This window comes from Scleropages formosus, chromosome 2 (genome assembly GCF_900964775.1).
Source record: "Scleropages formosus chromosome 2, fSclFor1.1, whole genome shotgun sequence".
NCBI lineage: Eukaryota > Metazoa > Chordata > Actinopteri > Osteoglossiformes > Osteoglossidae > Scleropages > Scleropages formosus.
Genome location: NC_041807.1, coordinates 43,453,630 through 43,477,453, shown reverse-complemented (window position 1 = coordinate 43,477,453; position 23,824 = coordinate 43,453,630). Strand labels below are relative to the sequence as shown.

Genomic DNA, 23,824 nt, shown 5'->3' with positions numbered 1-23,824 from the left:
ATGAGTGAGCCTTTGTAAGTAGTGTATCTAGCAGTGTAAGTCACCTTGGTGAATAAGGTGTGTGGGCTGATAACACTAGAGTTCACTGGAAGTCACTTTAGAGAAAAGGGTCTGCTAAAGGACACTAATTTCATCCAGTTCAAATTATCCCAGATGTCTCTCTATGGATACAAACTGAGCAACGGACACCCAGCATCATTTAACAGGATCCGATTTTATTTGGATACAAAAACCTTTTGAAAACAAGTGGGACATTTGTGCCTGAGCACAAAATTTGTTTCCTTAGAACCACACAATAGATACATTTCTTCAAGATGAACACAAGGTCATTTAAAAGTAAAGATGGAGGACACAGGGAAGAAATTGCTCATTTATCACTTATAAATCACTGCATTTTACACAACTTCTGTTCATTTTAGTAAAAAGGCATTTTGCCCTGGATGTTTCCAAAATGAGCCTCAATGGACACAAGCTGGCTGAACAAAGGTTCAGGCCCTGGCTGGCAGCTTCCAGGGCAGCTCAAACCAAGTCTTAGTTACATCTATGCACAACTGCACTGAGCCTCCATGGAGATGAGCCAGGAGAATAAACAGAATAAAAGAGCTGGAGCAGTTCTAGCAGCTCAAAAAAAAAAAAAAAATGCTGTGTAGGACAATGAGAGAAACTGCCAAATGAAACAGGCAGAATTCACCAGACACAAAACTGTTCAATAAACATTCAGAACCAAATGACTGAGGCCTTAAATTCTGCTTGTTTTCATGCTGCAGGGATTCCACACCATTATAATAACAGTAAATAAAAACATGATAGTCAAGAACTGCAAACAGGGCAGCACCACATACCACCACCCCCCCCCCCCTTCCAGACTAATATAATCAGGAAAGAGCAGGTAGGATATTATTGTAATGTCCTGTTTACAGGAAAAGTACATATAAATATCTCATTGGAATTCTTACAATCATGGAGTTTAGATCAAAACAATAATACACAAGGAAAGATGTTCAACTCCTCGTGCCAAAATCAATAAATAAAACACTATCCCCACAAGTCCTTAGAGTTTTCAGAAGTTCCAGTGGATTTTTTCATGTCTCAGAGAGAGAACGAGTAAGATCCCATCAGGGGACGTTCGCACTGAACCAAGAAGCCCCTGAATTAGTGGTGGTTCTGAAGGACAGTTCTACAGGTCTTCAAAAAAAAAAAAAAAAAAAAAAGCTCTTATTTTAGTTCATTTAATTTCTGTTGAATAAATCCAAATATTGCACAACTTCTTTTCCAATAACCATAGTGAGGTCAAAGAGACTGAATGCTAATGTGAAAAAGGGAAATGACTAACAAAAAATACAGTCCATCCAATTTTAAAGCAGGGAAAGATAACAGCCCTCTGCAGCTACTTAGTGATCGTTGCATTTTCAAATTATTGAAGAAAAATAGTTTATTTAAAAAAAAACCCATCAAATGATAAATCTGACTTTTCTCCACAAAAAGAACAAGATCCTAAATGCCCTCACATATTAAAGCATTTTACTACAGTACAACAACAGAGCAACTATGTGAGGTAGTGGTGGAGACTAGACGTTTCACAACAAACAGGAATAAAACTCTTTATAAAAGTATACCAGAGTAAAACACCAATTTGTTACACCACCCCATCCCTAGGTCCAAAGTCACTGGGTGCAGCCCTAATGCACCGGACTGGGAGGGAAGTGGACCGACCGATCTGCATGGTTCTGGCCACTGCAGACAGGCCAGACAGTGGTCCAAGCAGTCCACTTCATTGTCCAAAGTGCCAAAGTGTCCAGAGTTCTTCCTGAGAGTGAGACACACCCTGCTGGGCCTTGAGCAGACAGGGGACCATTGTTGGCACTGGGAGGAGCTGGTGTGGGTGGGGTAGGTCCCCCATAGGGGCAGAGATTAAGATGAAGGCTCCACCCATGTGGGGGACACACAGGAGCTGTGGTACTGATGGGATAGGGGAGGTGCTGGGGCTACCTCACATCTGTGAAGGCTGGGGAGAAGCTGTGTCAAGATGCTGTCTGGAGCCTGAAGGACACTGACAAGGTCAAGTAGAGGTGAGCAGGTGACACGTCACCAGCACAACATGTGGAGAACATCTGGCTCTTCACTCGCTCAGCCGCCTCAAACACCTCCCCACCTCCGCCTCCTCACCTCCTGGAACGCTGCCTGACTCCTAATCCCTTAGGAGCCAAAGAACCTGCGGTAGACAAACTGACCGAGGAGCAGCACGGCCAGCAGGGCCAGCATGTAGTTGACATAGACGTTGTCCAGGTCCAGAGCAGCCAGCTGGGGAAGAATCAGAGAGGATGCAAATAGAGTCAGTATGTGTCACTGAAGAGCAGTGTGTATAAATGTAGGTGGGGAGCATTTACACCAGTGCACCGATTCTTTTACCCAGCCGCCCTGCTGTGCAATCCACTGTGCAATGCGGTTGCGCAGCAGGAAGTCACAGATGAAGCGCACGATGCTGGACAGGAAGCCGGTGATGCCCTGCTGGAAGACGTGCAGCGCCATGCGGTATCCAAAGCTGAGCAGCGCTATAACACGCCCCCAGTTGATCCCCGAGTCAAACAGGCTGGGAGGAGACAAAGACAGGCTCAGATAGCACCCACTGCAGGAGGATACCAGTAGTGGCTGTAATGTCCACAGACTTCTCGTCCAATATCCGGCACCATGAGTACGAACTACACAGCGGTCACAGGGGCACAAGCTGGTGAAGAGTCTACATGACTGCACTGTTTGAGGGGTGGAAGGAACCAGCAGCTAAACGAGAGGGATGCGAGCTGATCCTTCCCACTCACAGATACGGGCTCCCTGACACAGGCCTGATTTGTTATGAAGATCCGCTTTTAAAGTGAATTCCTGTACAATAAACTCTGACGTTCATTTAAATGAGAAAAACGCGAGGTCAGAAAGATTCGAATTCTTTTCCATAGAACATGCAAAACTCCCACCTTAAGTCAAAAAGAGAACAAATTGAAATCCAAGTCCAGAATGTCAGAACTGCTCTAGCCTTTAAATCCAGAATTAAGACCCATGTTCCAAATCATTTTACTGAATCTGGTGAACCAATAAATGTAAATGCACAAAACACATTATGTGCTGTTTTGTTATCTTGATTCCCCACTCAAGACTTGTGTTGCCATTTTCTCTTTGCAGACTTTACACCAGCTCAACTTATGAACCAGAAATTTTATATTAACATGACATGCTTGTAAATCCAGTCACTTTTAACAATAAACTAATGATTAACAATGCAGATACCCTGCTTGTTCACTGTTTAAAATCTCAGCCTTAGGCAGAAAATTATCTGTAGCATTTTTATTAACTTGGAGCTACAAATGAATACAAATTAAAACTAAAAGTGAGAATAAAAACAAGTCATCTCTACAAACTTCTCTTCAGAGGCAATTCTTCACACTTGATAACATTGCCCATCTTGTTATTGGGGTGGCACGGTGGCACAGTGGCACAGTGAGTAGCGCTGCCATCTCACAGCGCCTAGGTGGTGCAAGAGGACGTGGGTCTATGCGGAGTTTGCATGTTCTCCCCGTGTCTGTATGGGTTTGCTCCGCGTGCTCTGGTTTCCTCTCACAGTCCAAAGACATGCTGTTCAGCTTCACCCACAGTGTGTGAATGATAGAGTGTGTGTGTTCCACTGATGTATGGATGAGTGACCCACTGCAAGTAGTGTATCTAGCAGTGTAAGTCACCTTGGTGAATAAGGTGTGTGGGCTGACAACACTACACAGAGCTCATTGGAAGTCTCTTTGGAGAAAAGCATCTGCTAAATAAATAAATGTAAATGTATTGATGACCGAAACTCAGGAACACTAGAAACAACCTGTAAACACTGTGGAAGTGATCTGAACTGAGAGACCCACATTTCAACTATTTGGAGAGTAAACACAGGTCATACAAGCACACCTACAGGCAAATTTTAGAAAAGACAAGTGAAGAAAATGCTATTAAAAATAAATCAAGTGGAAAATAATTATCTTTAAAAAATATGTAACTTTACCATTCACAAGTGTAGATGAGCATATAGTCATGGCAAAATAATGTCAGGGATTTTCTGGCATTACAAATTAAAACTGCACCCCAGTTGCTATGGGACGATTACACAACAAAGTTTCTACCTATTATTATGAAGCTGAAGAAAATGCTCTTACTAATTTATTATGTTTGTAATTCATGAACTTCAAATTAATGCCAGGCATAGCCAATTTAAAACAGAGCCATCAGGGAGTATGGCACTTCTCAAGCAGCACCTACCTGATGAGTAACACTTGGTGACTGAGTAAGTTGGAGACACTAGTCTGAACTGTAATTTGTGTTAATTTTGTAAGGTTGGTGGTGATGTTCCATCCGAATGCGTCAATTCCACCCCTCACACAGCAGCAGGCCACATGACATGTCTGAGACGACACACCGGAGTACTTCTGCTGGACATGTGTCTACGCTGAGCACCTCCCATGTGATGTAACAAAACATGTTTCACAGTGAGTGGGGCTACATTCAGCCCTGCTCCTCCACATGTGTCTGACCTGAGCATTTACCTGCACCTTCATCCCACTAGAGCAGCGGAGGCAGGAGAGAGAAGACAGAAAGAGGTCAAAGTGAGCAGAGAACGCACAGTTGAGGAGACACACCCATCGTATGGAGGAGCCTTGGGTAACGCAAGGCCAACACAGCCCAGATGAAGGCCAGGAAGTTCCGGAGACGTGAGCCCAGGTCCAGCACTAACCTGTTGGCGATCTTGCAGAAGTACTCGTAGGCATTGTCTGGTGTGAGCGCCAGCTGTGACAGCATGCGTGTGAAGTTCAGGTCATAGCGCCGGTTGATGTCGTCACCAATGATGGCCAGCTGCTGTCCCACACGGCACATAGGGCTACAGGGAGAATCAGTGGGCTGAGAGAGCAGCCTGAGGGAACCGTGCTCAGCCGACAACTGTATGCAGGAGGACCGCTCGCCTTCCGCTCACAGTCAGCACACGTACACACAGGCATGAGCAAACATGTCAGAAATACGGAGCCTCCAGTGAAAATGTCCGCAATTTTGCCCAGAAGAGAAGTACCGGAGAGCAAGGCAATGCAGTTCTTGCACTGTATTTATATTATTCTACATTAGTGGCATTTTAACATGAATAATATGCAAAATTAGCAAAAATATGATGAAATCCTATTGCACAATGTAGCAATGCACAATAATTTTTTATAGATCCATGTGTTTCTTATGATACAACATAAGGGGATCTGGAACTTATGGTACCTGTACTGGAGAGCTCTAAGTACGTGCATGCATGCGGCAGGCGTTTCTCTGCTCACTTTCTCTCGTTGGGCTGCAGTGCCATAATCTCAGGGTCAGGCGGCGGCTGCTGCTCGCCCTGCTCCATTTCCTGGTGGTATCGGTACCGCACGTAGCTGTAGAAAACCTCCGCTGTGTCCTCCAGCACGTCCTCTTCTGGTTGGGGGAGCAGACATGTTACAGGTGTATTACATGTTTTCACAGCTCTAAAGTCAGAGAGTGAGCACATGGCAGGACCCACCAAAGCCCACATGGGGATGCCACTGGGTGGTTTGTGAACAATGCAGAAAGGGGAGGATGGGGGAAACATAAAAGATAACCGCAATAAAGAGCAGGCTTGAGGAGCCCTGTGTAAGGACTGGCTAAAGGGCCGATGTATTACCCGAGAGTCCGAGCAGCAAGGAACAACCTTCATAGAGAATTAAACTGAGCAAAACACCATGCCTGGAGCAGGAGTCATTAAGAACATCTGCACAGGATTGTGTCACAGTGACAACTCATTTATCAAGTGTACCTCCAAGAGGACTTAAGAAGACATCCCTGCTGTGTGCAGTGTGTGCGTTTACATTTACATGTATTCAATTAGCAAATGCTTTTCTCAAAAGCGACATACATCTCATAGAAAATACAATATGTCTATTACATTAGGAGAAAAAGACATAGCTGCAGATGTGTGACTCTTAAGTACAGTTAGTTTCCCTCGCCATATGCACTGATGTTAATCACACAAGTAGCTGCATAAAACTTTACCAGAATATTGCCTATTCCTAATCACCTTCCTAGTAGTTTTTTTTTTTTTTTTTGAGATACATATGAACATTTACCTTACACCTGTGGACTCTGAACTGCTCTGCACATGCCCAGTTGGAAAAACCAAAAACAGCACATATCACACACTCCATTTTCACTCTAAACCAATGGGAATTTAAATTTGGAACCTCCAGTCTGGAATGTGTGCAGTGACTCCGTGATAAAGTGACTCGACACACACGCCACGTGCAACAGCAGTGTCCCCTACAATGCAGACACACACTGGGGTGTTAACAATATGTCGGCACGGGTGTGTGTATTCATGTACCACCCATGCTATCGTTTATCAAGCTCACCTGTGGTGTCATAACTGCCAAATTATGCCAAAGTCCAGCGAACTCAAAGTCCTCACCACACGTGTAAAAGCCACAGTGTAAATGCCAGTGCAGGAGGCCTAAATGAGGGTTAGTCACACTGCCGTTGAGGCCAAGTTCCACAAGGAGCAGGAATGCTACCCTAAGTAAGAGGTATATGTGGCCATTTCAATTCACTCATTTCACACAACACTGACTCACATTTTTCCTTTTTTATATGTAAATAAAGCTTGAGTGGTCAGAGGAAGCCTGATTTCACCTTTCCAAAGCAAGGAAAGACCCTGAAAGTGCACAATGTGATGGAGTCCTGTGCTGATAAAGAGGAACAGCAGCAGGAAGGGCTGGATATCAGCACGGACCCTGTGTTATTTTTCTTATTCACTTCGCACACATTCCTCCAAGGAGACATACAATGGCAACTTTGCACACTAAGCTGCTTGCACCGATCTATCAGAAACCCAGGTCCTTTGACTGTAACGTGGCAACTTCAACCACTACGCCACCAGCAGCTCCACTTACACTACCACATTATCATCATCAACGTCATTAGTATGTAATCTGCCCTAAGGTTTTATTCTGTTAGAACACGAGATGCAGTGTCATTCCTGAGGGCTCACGGTGCATGGAAAAAGCTGCTCCAGTACCTTAACTAGTACTGTTCTCAGGTTGAGCACAGTGCACATGTTAACTGCTCAGACCTCACATCTCAGTGAGCAGCTTCAGTGTGAGGCCACCAAGTGTGACCCAAGACATACTTTCTGGACACCAAAGAGCACATCTGATCATTAATATCTGCAGGAAAATCAGATTGTCTATCTTCATCTCAAATGAGGAAAGAGAACAAGGTAGCTGTCACAGTATGACTTGATGACCTGCAATGACCGTGTTCCTTTCCAAGAGCCTGTCACACAACGTCAAAAAGGACACTGCAGGTTACTCAAGTAGAAAACAGGCTGTATACACATTTAATGTTGCCAACAAACTATCTGCACACTATCAATTTCTGAAACACTAGAAATGTTGGAACAAGATTTCCTTGTTGTTCAGACCCCTGTGGTGGCAGATGACGGAGCTCCGTTTGCACTCTGTATGTGGGCGCATATTTCAGAGCACCACAAACAGAGGGAGTGCGTGAGCGCCTGTGGACTAGCGCAAGCTGGAGACAGCTGCCAAGAAGACTGCCATATATGGCACGTGAGCTGCAGCCCGTTGCTCCTGCATGACAGAGGTGTGCTCAGCTTTGCACTGCTAAACACAGCTAGGAACCCACAGCAAGCGGAGCGGCCACTAAAACCTCGCACAGCAGTCAAAGAACGTCCCACTGACACAGGGCTTCAAACCGACCCGCCTCACAGAACCGCCGCCTTGCGCACACCTTTCTTGGCACTACTTCCAACACACTGCCCTTCACACCACCTGCTTTTCCAGAAAAGTGTTCTCTTTAATGCACAGGTCCACTTAAACTGTCATATAAGAATTACAATTGCATCAGAGCTTGATTTTGCATAAACCACCAAATCACTCAATGTGGCACAACCAAAAACACACGAGTACGATTTATTTCATGTTTCAACCCTAAATTCCACAAAAAAACCCAAACATAGATTACATCTTTCTGAAAAGTTTTGGAGAATGACCACCAATTACTGGAGTAACACTGGTCAGCTCACATAAATCTGATTGAAAGGTTTCATTATAGCTTATTTGAAAAGAGCAGTTCCCAAATGCGCAGCTCTTTTCCTTGACCAGACAGGATATTAATTTAGTGACATGGTTAGAAACACACCAGAGAGAGGTCTTACCAGTGTTTGGGTGCTCATGATCCTTGCTGGACCCCCTCTCACTGGGCTTTAAGGGGTCATCTCCACCCCCTGTTGCCATGGCTCCACCCAGTCAGGTCTCCCCTACCAAAAAAAAAAAAAAAAAAAAAAAAAAAAAAAAAGCACACAGCTGTAATGATGGCATCCCCATCTGCCACTGCTGGTACAAGAAAATAGAGCTAAGATTTATAATACCCTACTTGAATTATTTATTCAAAATGAGGACTCACAGCCACTGAGATAGTGTTTTGATAAAGATGATCAGTGATGCTGAGTATCAGGCATCAGGACACTATTGTCACTCATGTATTCACTCATTCATCAACACGGTTTGTTGTATGCCCTGTACTTCTATTTCGGTTCAAGGCATCGCAAATCCTTTACCATGGTGTATAAAACAAAGGACATGTGTAAAAAGCAGTAGCGCTGCTGTCTCACAGTGCCTGGGTGGTGCGAGAGAATGTGGGCTCGATCCCCGCGCAGTCTGTGTGGCGTTTGCATGTTCTCCCCATGTCTGCGTGGGTTTCCTCCAGGTGCTCTGGTTTCCTCCCACAGTCCAAAGACATGCTGTTCAGGTTCCCCCATTGTGTATGAGTAACAGAGAGTGTTCCACTGATATATGGATGAGTGAGCCATTGTACATAGTGTATCTAGCAGTGTAAGTCACCTTGGTGAATAAGTGTGTGGGCTGATAACACTACACAGAGTTCACTGGAAGTCGCTTTGGAGAAAAGCATATGCTAAGTAAATAAATGTAACTGTAATCAAAGCTTCAGGGGTCACGAAACAAAAAGAGCATTACATAATTTGTAAACAACACTGTTACTCCCTACGTACCATACACAAGCACAAACTGACACACTCAAGCTACACAACAGTCTACTGTAGTAACTGAACCCATTTATACAGCCACATACTTTCTCGGATGTATCCAGGTCTCTCTCTCTCTCTCTCACACACACACACACACACACACACACACACACACACACACACCAGGGACCTTTGGAGATATGCAAAACTACAGTTTAAAAAAAAATTATAGTACAGCAGTCTTTGGCTCATGACAGTTTTGTACTGATGGCATCATAAGTATAAGACACCATCTGTACTGTGTTATACAAACCATAAGGATATATAAAACTTTTCATTCTTTAGATGTGGGTTACCTTAAAGTACCTGTGATCAATAAGATCTCAGTAGGAGGGAGTGCTTTAGCTATAGACTCCCTAAACTGTGGAATAGTCTACCAGTTACTGTCAGAAATGCCCCATCTGTCTCAGTCTTTAAATCCCGGCTAAAAATTTACATGTTCACTAGCATATCAGAATCAGAATGAGTTTTATTGGCCAGTGTGCCAACACACACAAGGAATTTGCTCTGTTTCTAGGTGTCTCCAGTATTTCCAGACAAACAGCTGACAGAATTACAGAATAAATAACATATTTAGAGAGTATACAAACACTAGAGTATAAATATTCTTCTGCCATCAAACCTCTGCAGCTGAAAGAGAATGCTGCTGCATGAGTTGTGTTTGACTTGCCAAAACATTCCCATATATCTCCTCTATTTGTTTCTCTGCACTGGCTTCCTATAGCTGCCTGGATCAAATTTAAGACCTTGGTTATTGCCTATAAATGCATCAATAGAACTGCTCCCAGATACTTGCAAGACTTGATCAACCGCTACACCCCAACCAGACCCCTTCGCTCATCTACTTCTGCCCGCTTGGTGGTTTCACGCACAAAAAGTAAAGCACGGGGGTTCTTGGTTTTGGCTCCCTTGTGATGAAATGACCTTCCCCTCTCACTCAGAACTGCTAAAACTCTGTTCACATTTAAGAAGTATCTGAAAACTCATCTCTTCCGGACTCACTTTGCCCATGATCTCTCAAGCTCACGTATGGTATAAATGATCATGCCCAGATAAGCCTTTACACAGCTACTACTCCTGTACTGTACGTAAATGTTTGTGTAACTCTCTCTCACACACACACACACACACACACACACACACACACACACACACACACACAGTCTGAACCACTTGCCCCATCTGGGGTCGCGGGGAGCCGGAGCCTACCCGGCAACACAGGGCGCAAGGCTGGTGGGGGAGGGGACACACCCAAGACAGCACGCCAGTCCGTCGCAAGGCACCCCAAGCGGGACTCGAACCCCAGACCCACCAGAGAGCAGGACCCGGTCCAATCCACTGCGCCACCGTGCCCCCCCCCCCGTCTGTGTAACTTTATTTAAAAAAAAAAAAAAAAAAAAAAAAAAAAAAAATTGTAGGAAGGTGATCAGGAATCGTCTATTATGAGTTTTATGCACCTACTCGTGCAATAAACATTGGTGCATAAAGTGGAAACAAACCAACTGTACTTAAGAATCACATCTACAACTATGTCTCTCTCTCATAATGTAATGCACAAATTGTATGTACATTTACATTTATTTAATTAGCAGATGCTTTTCTCTAAAGCGAAGTACATCTCAGAGAAAATACAAGGTTTTTTCCCTTCAATTTCAGTTGGGAGTTATGTTCCTTTCCCCCATAGCCAGTAGACATATAACTGCATGGATAATGTATTACTCTAGTATACAGTCAACTATCTTGTTTGTCTTATCCCTTTGTTCAGCACTGGGTCACTGTGTGAGGAGGGCCCTCTATAAACAGAATTAAATTGAATAAACAAACATTCATGAATGCTATGTTGTATAAGAGCTTTTTTCAAACTAATTTCACACATTTTTCATGTTAATACTAATATAGAATCATAATATAAACACTACAAAACCATACACTGAATCATGCACAAAGTTTTGTAAACAAAATACAATGGCTGCTGGACACCCAAATAAGGCAGATACAATACCTTGCAGCAACTACTGATGTTATCTCACAGCAGATTGAGCATTCGTTATTAATTTTAAAAACAAGTTTCTACAAGTGTGCGATATAGTGTATTCAGAGGTAACGGTTTACAAAGTGAAATGTCCCGAAACACGGAATGCGCTAAAATACAGACAGCAACCACAAAGGCCAACTGTTCAGACAGGTGCCAGTACAAGAACACTGCCACGTGACAGTAACGCCACGTTTCTTTCCATTTCATTCTCACCTTTGTAACATCACCTGTTCATATGAATAAAGTTTGTTTTAAATTATACCCTTCAGTGTGGCCACAAGGAGTCCAGTTCTGACGTGCCATCCTGCAGAATCCCCTGGGGCCCTAGTTTTGTTTCCATACTGCATACGAGCTCCAGCCACATTTACATAAAACCCTCTCGTCACAGGTTATCTCAATTAGGCTTTCCATAACACGCTGTCATCATCATCATCACCACCACCACCACCATAACATCCTACCTATGACAGGTAGGTCAACCTAGGCACCTTTATGTGGCTGTCTGCATTATATTTACATTGACATTTATTTATTTAGCAGACTATTCCTCCAAAGCGACTTCCAGTGAACTCTATGTAGCATTATCAGGCCACACACCTTATTCACCAAGGTGACTTACGCTACTAGATACACGATTTGCAATGCCTCACTCATCCATACATCAGTGGAACACACTCTCTCTCACTCACACATTATGAGTGAACCTGAACAACATGTCTTTGGACTGTGGGAGGAAACCAGAGCACCAGGAGGAAACCCAAGCATACACGGAGAGAACACAAACTCCACACACAGAGCGGGGATCAAACCCACGTTCTCTTGCACCACACAGGCGCTGTGATACAGCAGCGCTACTCTGCATGAAGAGGAGAAGACCGCAAGGAACACCAGGAAACCTTTCATTCACTAGAAGTGTGAGAATAAGTACACCCAAAATTGCCCAAAAAGGAGAGCGCTTGTTCGACTGGTCTAGGACACAAGACATGACAGACACAGCTGGAAAACACACTTAATGTCTTCCACTTATTACAGTTACTGCACAAAACTCAGCCCTTCCAAAACCAAGTAGCCAAAAACTAAAACAAAGGTTTGACGTACAGAGCCCAAACACTTACAATTACATTATTAACATTCATGTGAAATGTGGGTCTTAATCCACATTAACCAAGTAAGAGTGTATGATATCCAATGGGGGGAAAGGGGGGAGAAAGTGGACGATACTAGTGGACAGAAGTGTCAGAAACGCTGAGATGCAGCTAGAGGAGCCTCCTTTGGACTCAGAAGTCCCATTTTGAAAGCTACCTCTCACTGTAGTACCCCTGAGTAAAGTACTTACCCTGAACTGCTCCAGTAAAAATTACTCAGCTGTATGAAAGGGTTAATATTAAACAATTAATGTGTCTTCACACCACAGCATAATAGGACAAAGAAACACTAGGAGAGCACCGGAGCAACAGGTATCCTTTCAGTGTTTGTTTCCAAGACATTTCCTTCAAATACTCACGGGTGTCCTTTCAGTGTGAGCCAACTCAGCTCATTGACCATTTGGCAGGGAAGATGATGAGGGCTCTTGGGGGGGTGTCCTACACCTGAATGCCAATGTGCAGGTAGACAACACCACACAGCACGCACTACTCACCGTGCCACCATGCTGCCCCTAATTACATCTCTGAGTTACAAGAGTTTGCCTTACAAAAGATTTTTCCAGGAACGCATTAGACATTTTTTACACACATTCATTTAGCAGATGCTTTAGTCCAAAGTGATCATACAGCTCAGAAAATAATTCAGAAGTGCAGACATGTTGATTTGAGTACAATTTGTCTCATATCACTGTATAAATGCACATTCATTACACAAGAGGATGAATATAGCTTTTTTAAACAATACAGTACATTTCTATTGAGCACACAGAAGTACAGAAGAGATGCGCTTTGAGACCCTCAAGGCTTGAGTGACCAGGTCTTGCAAGTGCTCGATCGAATGAGCACTTGCTGTAGGCAAGCATTCCATTTGTAACGTGGGGGAGGACTGTACTCCACAGTAACCTAGTGCACACTGAGGAAATGTAGGGAAATGTACTCTAAAGCTTTATACCCCAAGTCAGGGACTCATTGGTACCTTAGGTACATGGAGTGCCAGGGATCCCACGAAGCACAGGTCTAAACTATTTAAAGTTTAGAAATAAAATAAACATTTTACTGTGCTGTTACCATGTCTCACCTCATTTTGTATGGAAGCACTCAAGTTTCAGTGCAATGAACGATGTGCAGTATCTTCTCTGAATGTATTTACAGACATTATTCCAGGAGGCTTGGCTTCAAACCTCTGATGTAGAGGAGGGCTGTCTCCCTACATGAGACTTGAAGAGGCCGGTGGTCACAGATGAATCCCATGCTGACTGAAGACGATGACCAATTGCCATGATGGACGAGATGTACCATGCTGAGCTGCGGAATCAAGCTACCATATAGCAACAATATGATTACTACTTGTAAACTGTCTTAGAATTGCTACTTAATCTAGAATGCCCAGGGGGGCAGTCACTGGCCACCCAGAGGTTTTTTTTTTCCCCCCCTCTCAATTTTCAGTTAGGAGTTTTTTTTCCTTTCCTCCGTGGCCAGTAGGCATACTTATAGCTCTATAAAAGCTTTATGATAGTTGGTAGTCAACTGTCTTCTTTGTTTCTTTATCTGATGCGTTTGTTTTTCTTGCCTTATGCCTGTGTTAAAGCGCTCCGTGTCACTGCGTGAGAAGAGCGCTCCATAAAAATACACTGAATTGAATTGACGTTCCGTGGTCCAAAGTAAAACTGAGTGTACGGCAGGGTACAAGAGTACGACAAAGTAGAGCAGGGTACAACAGAGCAAGACCCTACAAGCGAGTTGTAAGAATAGCTGAAAAGCTCATCGGAGTCCCTCTACCCACCATCGACACCTCATACAAAAACCACTGCATCCATAAAGCCACCAGCATGTGGATGACCCCTCTCATGGGACTCTTCGCCCTTTGCCATGTGGCAGGAGGTACAAGAGCATCCGTGCCACCACCACCACCAGCAGACTCCGCAAAACAGTTTCTTCCCTGAGGCAGTCAGATTACTCAACACCCTGCTGCCTCCTAACGTTCACCTGGCACCGTCAATCAGCAAACCCAGCATGACTCCATACGCTGTTAGAGTTCACAGCCCATGTCCGCATCCACATCCTGTCCTCAGTCCTGTGTGTGTTTATTTACTGCTCTGTTCTGCGTTGCACCGTGGTCTCTGGAGAAACGACATTTCGTTCCACTGTATTATTATAGCTGTATAGAGGAATAACAACTTGAACAGAGTAGGACGACAGGGTACCACAGTCTACAGAGCTAGTAGTAGGGCAGGGTACCACCAGAGTACAAAAGCTAAGCAGGGCAGGGTACCAGGCAGTATGGCAGAGTACCAGACCAGAGAGTACTAGTAGCTAGCCTAGGCTAGGGTACCAGAGTACAACAGAGTAGTACAGAGCTAGTAGGGCAGGGCACCATGGCATGGCATGACGGAACACCAGCACCGCAGAGTAACTAGTAGTAGTCGTCGTTGTTGGCAGCTCGCAGTCAGTAAGTCAGTCAGACACCTCTCTCTCTGTGCTCAAGAGTCAAGTGCGCAGCAGGCGGGCACTGACTGACTGAGGCGGGCAGACTCACTCTGACTCATGGAGGCCGCAGAAACACCCGGCGGTTTCCGAGCAGCACGGAGGAGCGACAATCCTGGACAGGCCACACACCGGCTCCACGGAACAAAACACGAGGTGGGCTGTGCCGCACAAAGGCGTATTTACGACGCATAATTTAACGGTACTACATGATGGCTGGCGGAACGGGACCTCCCGCGAACACAATCATCATCATGGCGGCTACAAATTCGCCCAATTCCTCAGCAGGAAAAGAGCGTTCCGACCTGAGGCTCTACTACCGTTCGAACTCGAAGCGCTTCGCCTTCAGGAAAAACTTCAAGTAAATGTAAATCACTCGAGTGCGACTCACCTCACCTTCGGAGTGCCGCCTTTCAACAGCAGTGAACTTTGAGGACGTCAAAAAGCAAGGGGTACCAAGCTGCACGACGAACCTCCACCGTTGCACTTCCGCGTGGCGAACCGGAACTCGCGCTCGCCGGGATTCCCGCCGTGACCCGAGCGCCGTCTGAACACCAGGCGCCGCCGTACGGTGGAGCGAGGGCGCGCGCGCGCGCGCGCGAGTGAGTGAACGTGCTGCCTACGTCACAGGGCTAGCAGTGAGAACCGAACTGTGGCGAAAGGGCCTGTGGGAAGAGTCCGTGTTCCCGCCTCCCAATCAAGCCCAAAATCGGACGAGACTTCTGTACTCTGCTGTACCGTACAGCGTACTACACTGCGCATTATGTACAAGAGTGGTTCACCGCTGGGCTCAGTAATTACACTGACTGATGGCGACGACGGCAGTGCCTGAGCCGCGGCGAGCTTAGTTTTGAGATCGGAATGGATTGTTGATTGCCAGAACTTTCTAGTGTCTGTTACCAGTGTCCCTCTCCACAGGTAAAATTTCTCCACTCATCTGCATTCAGCCGTTTAATATTTCTTTTGAATAAATAAATAAATAAAAAATTCCGAAAACCGTCATGCAAATACTGCAGTAATATCAATAAAAAACAACTGATGCAGAAGTCAATAAACGCTGCTTGACGGGATCTTAAACACTAAAGACTAACCCCAAGGCTGAAAAGCATAAATAATTAAAGTTACCCAGCAACTCCAGTAGCTCAAGAGGGGCGGTCCCCTGGCCTCTTACCAGGTATTACCATACCCCTTTTTACCTACTACTGTTCTTGGGTGTTTTCCTTTTCACAACACATCTCCCCTACTGACATTTCAGCATAGCAGGTGAATGGTACAAATACATATATACACACACACACACACATTTTCAGAACCGCTTGTCCCTTACGGGGTCACGGGGAACCGGAGCCTACCCGGCAACACAGGGCGTAAGGCCAGAGGGGGAAGGGGACACACCCAGGATGGGACGCCAGTCCGCCGCAAGGCACCCCAAGCGGGACTTGAACCCCAGACCCACCGGAGAGCAGGACTGCGGTCCAACCCACTGCGCCACCGCACCCCCCAAATACATATATATTAAACCAAATATACAAACACCATTAGGAAAATTAATATTGAATTCACACACACGCACTTTCTGAACCGCTTGTCCCAAATGGGGTCGCGGGGAACCGGAGCTTAACCCGGCAACATAGGGCACAAGGCCGGAGGGGGAGCGCACGCACCCAGGAGGGGACGCCAGTCCGTCGTAAGGCGCACCCCAAGCGGTACTCAAACCCCAGACCCACCAGAGAGCAGGACCCGGTCCAACCCGCTGCGCCACCGCGCCCCCGTATATTGAATTCAATTAAATTCAATTTATTTTTATAGAGTGCTCTCCTCATGCAGTGACACAGAGCACTTTAACACAGGCATTAGGTAAGAAAAACAGATACAAACAAAAAAGACACGTTGAATGACTGCCATAATGTAGTACTTTTATAGAGCTATAAGTATGCCTACTGGCCACCGAGGAAAGGAACAAAAACTCCCAACTGAAAATCGAGGGAGAAAAAAATCTCTGAGGGTCCAAGTGCCAGTGAATGCCCCCCCGGGCATTCTAGATTAAATAAGACTTCTGAGCCAGTTTACAAGTAATAATGATATTGTTGCTATATGGTATCTTGAATCCCCAGCTGAGCATGGAACATCCTGTCCATCATGGTAGATGGTCATCATCTTCAGTCAGCATGGGATCCGTCTGTCACCGCTGGCCTCCTCAGGTCTTATGTAGCACAGCAGTGCTCAACAAAAAGAAAGAATAGAGTTAGTCATTTGTAACTTAAGTCAATTTAATATGCATTTGTATAAACCATCAACCATCAAAAAGGCCCATCAATGTCTCCACTTCCTTCGGCATCTGAAGAAAGCCAGGATGTCCACTACAGTCCTCACCACTTTCTACAGGTGTGCTGTTGAGTCCGTCCTCACAGGGTGCATTACATCCTGGGGTGGCAGCTGCTCCATACAGGACAAGAAAGCCCTACAGAGGGTGGTCAAAACGGCTCAGGAAATCATGGAGACATAGCTACGAGCAGTCCAGGACACCTATACCACACGCTGCATCAGAAAGATGATGCACATCATGAAAGATCATAGTCACCCCGCACAGGCACTTTTCTCTTCCCTGCCATCTGCAAAATGGCTCAGGTCTATTCGAACCCGCACAGCTAGGTACAGGAACAGCTTTTACCCCACTGCTATAAGAGTATACAACATTAACCAATGTGCCTCCTTTAGTAACTAGAGTTGGACTGCTCCACCCAAGCACACTGATACATTACACTGCCACTGCCACTTTAAGCATTCTCATTCTCATTCTCTCGTTCTGAGTTCTCTGCCTGTCAGCTGGTATTGCTGTTACCATTATTTATTGCTATTACTGTCAAACTACTCACTGTTTTTGTCATTGTTTTGTTTGTGCAGTATTTCTATTGTCTCTGTCTTTGTCCATAGTCTGTGGAGAAGCATTCGGGAAGAATTTCATGATACTTGTACATGGTACTTGTACCTATGACAATAAGCTTGAACTTGAATTTAAAGGTGGCAAAAACAACCAAAGCAAGTGGAATTAAAAAACACACGCTAACCTACATTTATTTAGCCGATGCTTTTCTCTGAAACAACTTCCAATGAACTCTATGTAGTGTTATCAGCCCACACACCTTATTCACCGCGGTGACTTACACTGCTAGATACATTACTTACACTGGGTCACTCATCCATACATCAGTGGAACACACACACTCTCTCTCTGTGTCACTCACACACTGTGGGGGAACCTGAACTGCATGCCTTTGGGAGGAAACCAGAGCACCTGGAGGAAACCTATGCAGACACAGGGAGAACACACAAACTCCAACAAGGCTGAGTGGAATCAAACCCACGTTCTCTCGCACCACCCAGGTGCTGTGAGACAGCAGCATTACTCACCGTGCCACCATACCGCCCACATGAAGTCCATCCCCAAAACCCGGCCAGCATAAACAGGGAAAGGCCCTACCTTATCAAAGGCGCGGTCCCCAAAAGTATCCCCATGCCAGTAGAGTGGACCCCACATGTGCTCCAGTAGGACTCACCCTTCCTCCATTCACGAGAGAAGAGAATCACTTCGCGCTGGTGCTGGAGGTGGACTTCCTGCAAAAAACACAGGTTGAAGGCATGGGACCCAAACTGATTTAACAAAGCAACTCTTTTTACTTTGTTCTGAAGCCCCCTGATGTTAAGGGTTACAGTTTTAAAACCAGGCATTGGGGTTCATTGTTAAAAGAGTAAAATAGTGAAGTAACACAAAAACAAGAATAAAACATGGCCATTATTTAGTCTATTAAAAGCCTCCTTCCTAGAGGACTCAGCCCCCACTGCCCCACTGGAGTCCCCCACTGGCAGTTACGCTTCCAAGTTTGGCATCGCCCATCCTCCCTTGTTATACGACCACCGACTCGGAGATGTTGACGGGGAACTCTGCAGGGCCCGCATGGTATCTATCTCCTTCGGGGAGGAGGCTCGCTCTCGGCCGTCTTCCAAAGAGGACCCGGCCAGCAAGAAGCCCCCTCCGATGCCGCAGCCTCCCTTCTGGAATCTTCCTTTTTCGCTTCAGGACATCCACCAGGGTAGGGGCAGGACTTGCTCCCACAAACTCTTCGACCTCACCAAGGGCCTCTTCTTTGATTTTGAAATGTTAATTTAATTTTTAAGAAAAGAAGGCCAGGCTCTGAGGTTCTAGTATTGTGTTCTTTAACTGTTCATTTCATTTTGAAAAGGACGGCCAGGCTCGTGAGAGCCTGCAAAGTGGGACTTGTGAACCTTTACAATAGTACAAAAGGCAAAGCTCGGAGGTTCTCGGTTCTGGGTCCGTTGTGGCGGAATGACCTTCCCCTGTCATTCAGAACTGCGGAAACTCTGTCTACTTTCAAGAAGGGTCTGAAAACTCACCTTTTCGAGATCCACTTTGCCCAAGATCTCTACAGCTCATTTACGGTGTAACTGTCCACACATCGTAACTCCATAAGCATCCCCAGGTGTCTTATGCACCTACTCGAACGATGAACCTCGGTGCAGCAAGTGGTAGGGAACAAACTACGTTTGCTTGAGATTTTCATGTCTGCAGCTATGTCTCCTTCTCTTAGTGTAATGCATAAATTGTACTTTTGCTGAGATGTACGTGCCTCAAAGCGTCTGCTAAATAATGAATAAATGTAAATGTAAATGTACAAAAGACAGCAACAAAGAGGAGAGCAGTACGGCGATACTGTATTAATTAATAAAATCAAATAAGATTAAATAAAACCAAATTAAATTAAATTAAATTAAAGAACCAGGGAAATAGAACTACTGTACGGGCTACGGTGAACCGCCAAGCCGGTAGGTGGCGCTCATTCGCGATCTGGACACTTCACGCCAGTGAAGACAGGAAGCGTCTTTCCCTCGCTCTCTCTCGCGCTCTCTTCTCTGGCTTCCGGTTTCCGGTTTCCGGCTTCCACTGCCTCCACGATGAGCGGTTCGGTGAAGAAGCCCAGTACCCCGTCGGGCTTTCTGGACTGGATGAGCGCCGCGTACCGCTTCGCCACCGACCGCAACGACTTCCGAAGGTATCGGCAAAGAGACGCTCTTTTGTTAAGGGACTGAGGTCACGGAAAATGTGGGACGGATGATGGTCATAGTATAGACACATACTCATACATTATGATTAGTTACCCACACCGCCACGCGCGATCATACATAATACACACAAACACAAACAAAGTCCCCCTTCTCGTGCCTTAATCCTCCGTTATTCTTGGCTTGTCTCTCCGCAAACCCGAGAAACGTCTTCAGTCAGTGCCCGTGCCGTGTGTCCTCGCGCTCGCGCGGCCCTGCCCGGCGGCGTCATCGATCTCTGCGCACTAAGTCTTAGTTCCCCCCACCGGCGCGGTGTTGGCACTAACTGTTCTGTGTTGCACTCTGGGTTCACTTTTCCAAAGTGATTTGTGCGGGACGGGTTTACCCTTGTAGGGGGCAGGGTAATTTTTACTCTTACCGCTTCGGGTCGAGTACCGGCTTGATCACAGCAGGAGTGGGATTTGAACGTGCGACCTACGCGGCGGATCTAACTGCTGCATCCCTGTATTCCCTTTTCATGCTGTCCGCAGTGGGGCTCCTCAGTGAATAATAAATGCACTGTAATATGTTCTGCACTTAGAGCTACTGCCTTTGGACCCAAAGGTTGCAGGTTCAAGTCCCATCTGACCTGTGAACGTAGTGCACGTGACTGAGTAAGGTACTTACCCTATTGCTCCAGTAAAATTACCCAGCTGTGTATTTGGTAAATAACTAAGTGACTTTGCACTGTAAGTTGCTTTGGAGAAGTGTCATAAATGAATAGCTAAATGTAAATTTGCATGTCTGAGGACTGAGCACAGTGATCACAGTAAAACAGTGAGTTGGTGGGAAATCGTGGCCGGAACCTGGATCTTTGAACTTTGATCACTGATTATTACAGCGATGCCATGATGGTGACTTTCTGTCAACTCAATGCAGAAATGAAACAAAGGTTTTGGGATTCTTTGTTGGACTGAGTTCCTTAGCGAATGACCCTCCCACACACACACGCTGGTAAAATGCTCCAGTGGACCCAGCTGAAGGTGTTTGTTCAACACTTATGTCCCTTTTCTGTCCCACAGGAACCTGATGGTGAATCTGGGTCTCTTTGCCGCTGGCATCTGGGTGGCCAGGAACCTGTCGGACTTTGACCTGATGGCTCCGCAGCCAGGTGCCTGAGCACACACTCCACAATGCTGACGCTGCCGCTGCTGCAGGTGGGACTCACACAGACACACACAGAGTTGTCATCCACCCACCCCCCTTCCTGTTGTTACATTGGAGGTCATCATTGTAGTAATGCGATGTTACTGCGGTACTAGCAGATAGTACCCAGTGTGAGTCATCAGCTCTGCCGTGGCCTCTGTTTTCCCCCGTGTTTCACAGTATCACCCCATGTCAGGGCTGCTTCCTGCAGTCTTTGGCTGTTCCGGGGAGCCAGGGACGCTGCCGGCCCTCTCGCAGACCCCTCGCAGGGCCGGTGCCGTCTCGCAGCCCGGGCTCCCTGGATACAGCAGGTTTTAGAGAGGAATGTGAGTGAAACGGGAGTGTGCGCAACACCGAGACAGTTTGCTGCCTCGATCTGCACTTTTACTAACGATGCGTTTAATCTGCAGGCCGCTATGAGCGGAGCGCCCTGGTGAGGAGGACCAGCACTCCTGAGCACGAGGAAGAGGAGGAGCCTGCACCACGTTTCACCACAATACAGCTTTCTATTAACAATAAATGACGACTTAATGAATCCTCTCGGTTCTTTAATGTGAACCTGCTAGAGATGTAAGCGTTAATGTTACACTTGTGAAGCGCATGAATTTGTGTTACCATGACGATGGCTGCTCAACTTAGACATAAATAAATGAAGGAAAAGAGAAAACCAGCACTGCTGGTATTGGGTCTGTTCATGCCAAAATGGTTGTTTGCAGCTGAAATGTGTGAATTCTGCAGAGTTGCAACAAGGTGCCATTACAGGTTTAAGCAGAGTCAAAATGCTCTGTAATGGGGCAGCAGCTGCTGAAGCTGCGTGCTCTCGGGACAAAACCTCCTTAACAGCAGCTGACCACTAATACATGCAGAACGCCATTTACGCTCTAATTTACCACATTCTACCTTGATTTGTTGAACCATGGCGAGTTTCTTATACTTCAAATAAGTTTAGTTTTTGGCAGAGCCGCAGAACCTAAGGTGAATTTTAACACTGAAGTATAATGAAAAGCCATTTGATCAATATCTGCACTCGTTCCAAAATCAGAGTTTCAATCGATAATTGTAGCAGTAGTATCTTCATCAATATGCCACACGATTTTGGTCTTACTGTGGCCGAATGGTACGGGCAGGTATAGATAAAAGGTTAATACGTAATGATCAGAAATAATCTCGTTTACAGGAATAATATTTACATGATGACCATCTGTGCCGTGGGTTATGACAAGATGGAGCATGTGGTTACCGGGATGAGTAGGATCAGTAACTAGAGTGAAACCGATTGAGTTTAAGAGACACATAAAACTATTAGCGAGAGTATCTGACGACATGTCTATATAAATATTGAAATCATTCATCAAGATAATTTTGTCATGAGTAATGACTAAATTGGTTATAAAGTTACTGAATTCCTCAAGAAAAGAGGAGTACAGTCCAGGTGGACAGTAGATAAGTAATATTATTTTGGGCTTCAACTTCAAATCTAAATGTAGAACTTCAAACGAAGCAAAATGATCACGGTTTCTCCGTGTTATTTGTAATGTATTATTGAAAAGAACGCCGACTCCACCTCCATGACGTACAGAATGAGATTTATGGAAATAATCATATCTGTCCGGAGCGGCTTGTATTAGGGGAATCGTATCGGACTCACCGAGCAGATTTCAGTGAGAAAGAACAGATCGGACTTGTAACTTAGTATTAAATCATTTACTAGAGCACCTTTACTTGTTAGTGAATGAATATTTCACAGACAGCATTTTATACTACAGTTTGTCCTCGGTGGTAACTTCAGAGTATTTGGTTTAATGTATTTTAGGTTTCTGGTGCAAGCGCTCCTATCACTGAGTCTAGTTAAATGCCGCGGCCTTAAAATGGTTTGTATGTTTTGGCTGCACTTAACGCTTTTATTTAAAATTTTGAGGCCCACACTGGAAACGACACAAGAAACCCCATCACATGAGAAATGACTACTGGTACCAGAACGAGTAACAGACCCATCAATACACACACACACACACACACATTTTCAGAACCGCTAGTCCCATACAGGGTCACGGGGAACCAGAGCCTACCCGGCAACACAGGGCGTAAGGCCGGAGGGGGAGGGGACACACCCAGGACGGGACGCCAGTCTGTCGCAAGGCACCCCAAGCGGGACTCGAACCCCAGACCCACCGGAGAGCAGGACTGTGGTCCAACCCACTGCGTCACCGCACCCCCTACCTTAAAGTACCTGTGATCAATAAGGCCTCAGTAGGAGGTTGCACCTTTAGTTATAGAGCACCTAAACTGTGGAATAGTCTACTAGTTACTGTCAGAAATGTCCTGTCTGTTTTTATTTTCAAATCCAGACTAAAGACTTACATATTCATTCATGCATTTCAGATTGAAATGTAATTCCACTTGCCTTGGTCGTTTTTACCGCCTTTATAGATCTGCATATGAAATTGACTGAAATTACAAATTACTAACCCTGTTCTTTCTTCTTGTTGAGCATTACCGCGCTACATAAGACCTGAGGAGGCCGGTGCTGACAGACAAATCCCATGCTGACTGAAGATGATGACCAACTACCATGATGGACGAGACATTCCATGCTGAGCTGAGGATTCAATATACCATATAGCAATATCATTTTTGCTTGTAAACTGTCTTAGAATTGTTACTTAATCTAAAATGCCCAGGAGGGGTGAGCAACCACTGGTCCGTGGACCCCAGAGGTTTTTTTCTCCATCAACTTTTAATTGGGAGTTTTTGTTC

At 45.5% G+C, this 23,824-nt stretch overlaps 2 protein-coding genes across 4 annotated transcripts; one reads left to right on the top strand and one right to left on the bottom strand.

Moving 5' to 3' along the window:
- Nucleotides 1–194: 194 nt before the first annotated feature.
- On the bottom strand, nucleotides 195–15,526 carry LOC108931251 (bcl-2 homologous antagonist/killer-like). 3 transcript variants are annotated; one of them, XM_018746916.2, is made up of 6 exons: nucleotides 15,195–15,526; nucleotides 8,249–8,350; nucleotides 5,343–5,478; nucleotides 4,763–4,906; nucleotides 2,410–2,590; nucleotides 195–2,301 (listed from the first exon to the last, which is right to left on the bottom strand). In XM_018746916.2, the coding sequence occupies exons 2-6, from the start codon at nucleotides 8,325–8,327 to the stop codon at nucleotides 2,197–2,199; spliced, it is 645 nt and encodes a 214-aa protein (XP_018602432.1). In that variant the 5' UTR covers nucleotides 8,328–8,350; nucleotides 15,195–15,526; the 3' UTR covers nucleotides 195–2,196. The 3 variants fall into 3 exon arrangements, with proteins under 3 accessions (XP_018602432.1, XP_018602433.1, XP_029105647.1); XM_018746917.2 differs by having other exon boundaries at nucleotides 15,200–15,526; XM_029249814.1 differs by having other exon boundaries at nucleotides 2,219–2,590; nucleotides 15,195–15,525.
- Nucleotides 15,527–19,743: 4,217 nt separating this feature from the next.
- Nucleotides 19,744–21,602, top strand: tomm6 (translocase of outer mitochondrial membrane 6 homolog (yeast)). Its single transcript, XM_018746898.1, has 3 exons — nucleotides 19,744–19,872; nucleotides 20,944–21,078; nucleotides 21,478–21,602. The coding sequence occupies exons 1-2, from the start codon at nucleotides 19,775–19,777 to the stop codon at nucleotides 21,038–21,040; spliced, it is 195 nt and encodes a 64-aa protein (XP_018602414.1). The 5' UTR covers nucleotides 19,744–19,774; the 3' UTR covers nucleotides 21,041–21,078; nucleotides 21,478–21,602.
- Nucleotides 21,603–23,824: the final 2,222 nt, after the last annotated feature.